General features: G+C 54.0%; 1 protein-coding gene across 1 annotated transcript; it reads right to left on the bottom strand.

Annotated features, from left to right (window-relative positions):
- Window positions 1-1173: 1173 nt before the first annotated feature.
- On the bottom strand, window positions 1174-2056 carry LOC102002261 (hemoglobin subunit alpha). Its single transcript, XM_005349039.3, has 3 exons — window positions 1866-2056; window positions 1545-1749; window positions 1174-1410 (listed from the first exon to the last, which is right to left on the bottom strand). The coding sequence occupies exons 1-3, from the start codon at window positions 1958-1960 to the stop codon at window positions 1282-1284; spliced, it is 429 nt and encodes a 142-aa protein (XP_005349096.1). The 5' UTR covers window positions 1961-2056; the 3' UTR covers window positions 1174-1281.
- Window positions 2057-2691: the final 635 nt, after the last annotated feature.

Raw genomic sequence — 2691 nt, 5'->3', positions numbered from 1 at the left:
TTTAGCTGTTGTCTAGTAGGGCCCACCCTGATGTACAAGGGGTATTAAGGACATCACTACCTGAGAGGGCCCGAGATAGGAATTCCTAAAACGTGATTTCTTGATTCGGAGAGAAAAGCCAGAGCTGTCAGCAGAGGGCTTGGATGGACTGCTGCCAAGCCTGCTGCTGCTCCAGGCTCAGAGCCTGCTCTGTAGGAGAAGGCTTGTGTGTGTGGACACACTCGCTTGTGCTCCATTGCCTCTGAACCTTGTCTGTACTGTGGAGAGGGGCGTCAGGGCGGGGCTGGGAAATGAGTGCCAAGCCTGTCCCAGTGATTAAGTTTTCACCTCTTTATGGTCCTCAGACATGACTGTCCAAAGCGTGGGCATGAGGTGTGGCACCTACACAGACTTGTCTGGTGTCTGCGTTGGCACCATTCAAACCCCCAGTTTCATTCTTGTTTCTGGTCTTCAAGGGAGTCTAAGGGGTGGGTGAATAAGGATCCAATATCACTCTGAAAAAAGGGAGGACTGGAGCAGTCACCTGATGGGGAGTCCTGGAAATTCTGGTCGTGTTTGTGTGTGTGTGTGTGTGTGTGTGTGTGTCTGTGTGTGTGTGTTTCTGTGTGTGTGTGTGTGTCTGTGTGTGTTTGTGTGTGTTTCTGTGTGTGTGTCTGTGTGTGTGTTTGTGTTTGTTTCTATGTGTGTGTTTGTGTGTGTTTCTGTGTGTGTGTGTTTGTGTGTGTGTGTGTGTCTGTGTCTGTTTGTGTTTGTTTCTGTGTGTGTGTGTGTCTGTGTGTGTGTCTGTGTGTGTGTTTCTGTGTGTGTGTTTGTGTGTGTCTGTGTGTGTGTGTCGTGTGTGTGTGTGTCTGTGTGTCTGTGTGTGTAATGAAAGGTAGCAGTAGGGAGGACATCGTAGTCCAGCAAATTCATGTTGAACCCGGTGGGAAACCCAGGGTAAGAGTAACCCAGCCAGGGACTGCAGGAGGACAACAAGAGGTTGTCCAGGACCCTGGGCAGGAGGCTCTGCTTGCCCCTCTTCCCTCCACTTCTCCTTCTTTTTCCTCCCTAGTCTAGTCTGGCATTCTGCCTCAGCACAGGGGACCTGAGTCCCAGGCTGGGCATATGACCTCCCCCAGGCTTCCCCGTGTCAGTCGGGCACCTGTGCAGATGCAGACAACCCAGGCACACAGGCTTCTTCCTACTTAGGCTTTATTGAAAGACCAAGAGGTACAGGTGCAAGGGAGGGGAGACTGCCTGTCCAGAAGGCAAGCCTGGCAGGAGGCACCCTGAAGCTCCAGTTTAACGGTACTTGGAGGTCAGCACGGTGCTCACAGAGGCAAGGAATTTGTCCAGAGAGGCATGCACTGCAGGGGTGAATTCGGCAGGAATGTGGTTGGCCAGGGTCACCAGCAGGCAGTGGCTCAGGAGCTGTGGAGACAGGAAGTTTCAGACCATGGAGTAGACACCTAGTCCCCTTGTCATGAGGGGCCCCATGACCTCCTTGCTTGTCCCAGATGCTGTCCTATCAGCCGCCGCTCCCCCCATTCAGCCCCAGCCCATACCTTGAAGTTGACAGGGTCCACACGCAGCTTGTGGGCGTGCAGGTCACTCAGAGCAGACAGGGCACCGGGCAGGTCATCCAGGTGTCCAACTGCAGTGGTCAGGGCATCAGCGACTTTCTTGCCATGGCCCTTGACCTGGGCAGAGCCGTGGCTCACATCGAAGTGAGGGAAGTAGGTCTTGGTGGTGGGGTATACCACGAACATCCTGTGGGAAGAAGGTGGGGGGAGGAGTTGAGGTCCCAGGAAAGCACAGTTAAGGGCTGTCCTCTGTGCACCCTGTCTGCTTTGGATTCCATGGCCCTTACAGAGCAGAGGTCTCACCTCTCTAGGGCCTCGGCGCCAAATTCACCAGCATGGCCGCCAATCTTGCCCCAGGCAGTCTTGATGTTGGTCTTGTCGTCCCCAGAGAGCACCATGGTGATTCCTTCCTGAATGTGTCAGAATCAGAAGTGTGTTGGACCTGCAACAAGCAGCACTTAAATACCTGCTGTGCCTGGGACACACCCTTGGGGCGGCCCTCATTGGCTAACTAGGGTGGTTCACTGCAGAGCAAGGCAGGCAGGGGGCGCCCGTGGTTGGGGAGATAGCAATAGGCTTCCACTGCCTGTAGGAAATCCTGATCACCCTCTGTGGTGCATCTTGATCATTTTCTTTGTCTTCAAAGATGTGTGTTTAAGAAAGAATTAGGGTCCCAAAGCCTTGTGCAGAGAAGGCAGTTGCTCAGACCAGCCTGAGCAGTGCCCACCCCTCCACCTCGCTCTGGGTCCCAGCTTCTCACTCTCTTTCCTAACCCACACATGCCCTGCTCTGCCCCACACTCTTCTTCTGGGAACAAGAAGGGTAGATGCTGGGGTCCCACAGAGGAGCCCTTTCTCCCTGTCTTTTCTCCCTCCTCCTTCTCGTCCGTTTGTCTACTCTCTCCTCTCCTGGCTCCTCCTGGCTTTTCTTTTCCCTCTCTCTCCTTTTCCTTGTTTTGTGTAAACAGAGTTTGCTCTGATGACCAGGCTGACCTGGATCCTCTGGCTCAAGTCAACCCCCTGGTCAGCCTTCTAAGTGCAGGGAGCTGCAGGAACAGGGCACCAGACTCTCTGACTTGCGTCTTAGTTGCCCAGGGCTCCCAAGGATGCAAAGGAAAGATGCTGAGAGC

Source organism: Microtus ochrogaster, chromosome 7, assembly GCF_000317375.1.
Source record: "Microtus ochrogaster isolate Prairie Vole_2 chromosome 7, MicOch1.0, whole genome shotgun sequence".
Taxonomy (NCBI): domain Eukaryota; kingdom Metazoa; phylum Chordata; class Mammalia; order Rodentia; family Cricetidae; genus Microtus; species Microtus ochrogaster.
The sequence above is the reverse complement of the archived record's forward strand: the minus strand, read 5'-3'. Positions and strand labels throughout refer to the sequence as shown.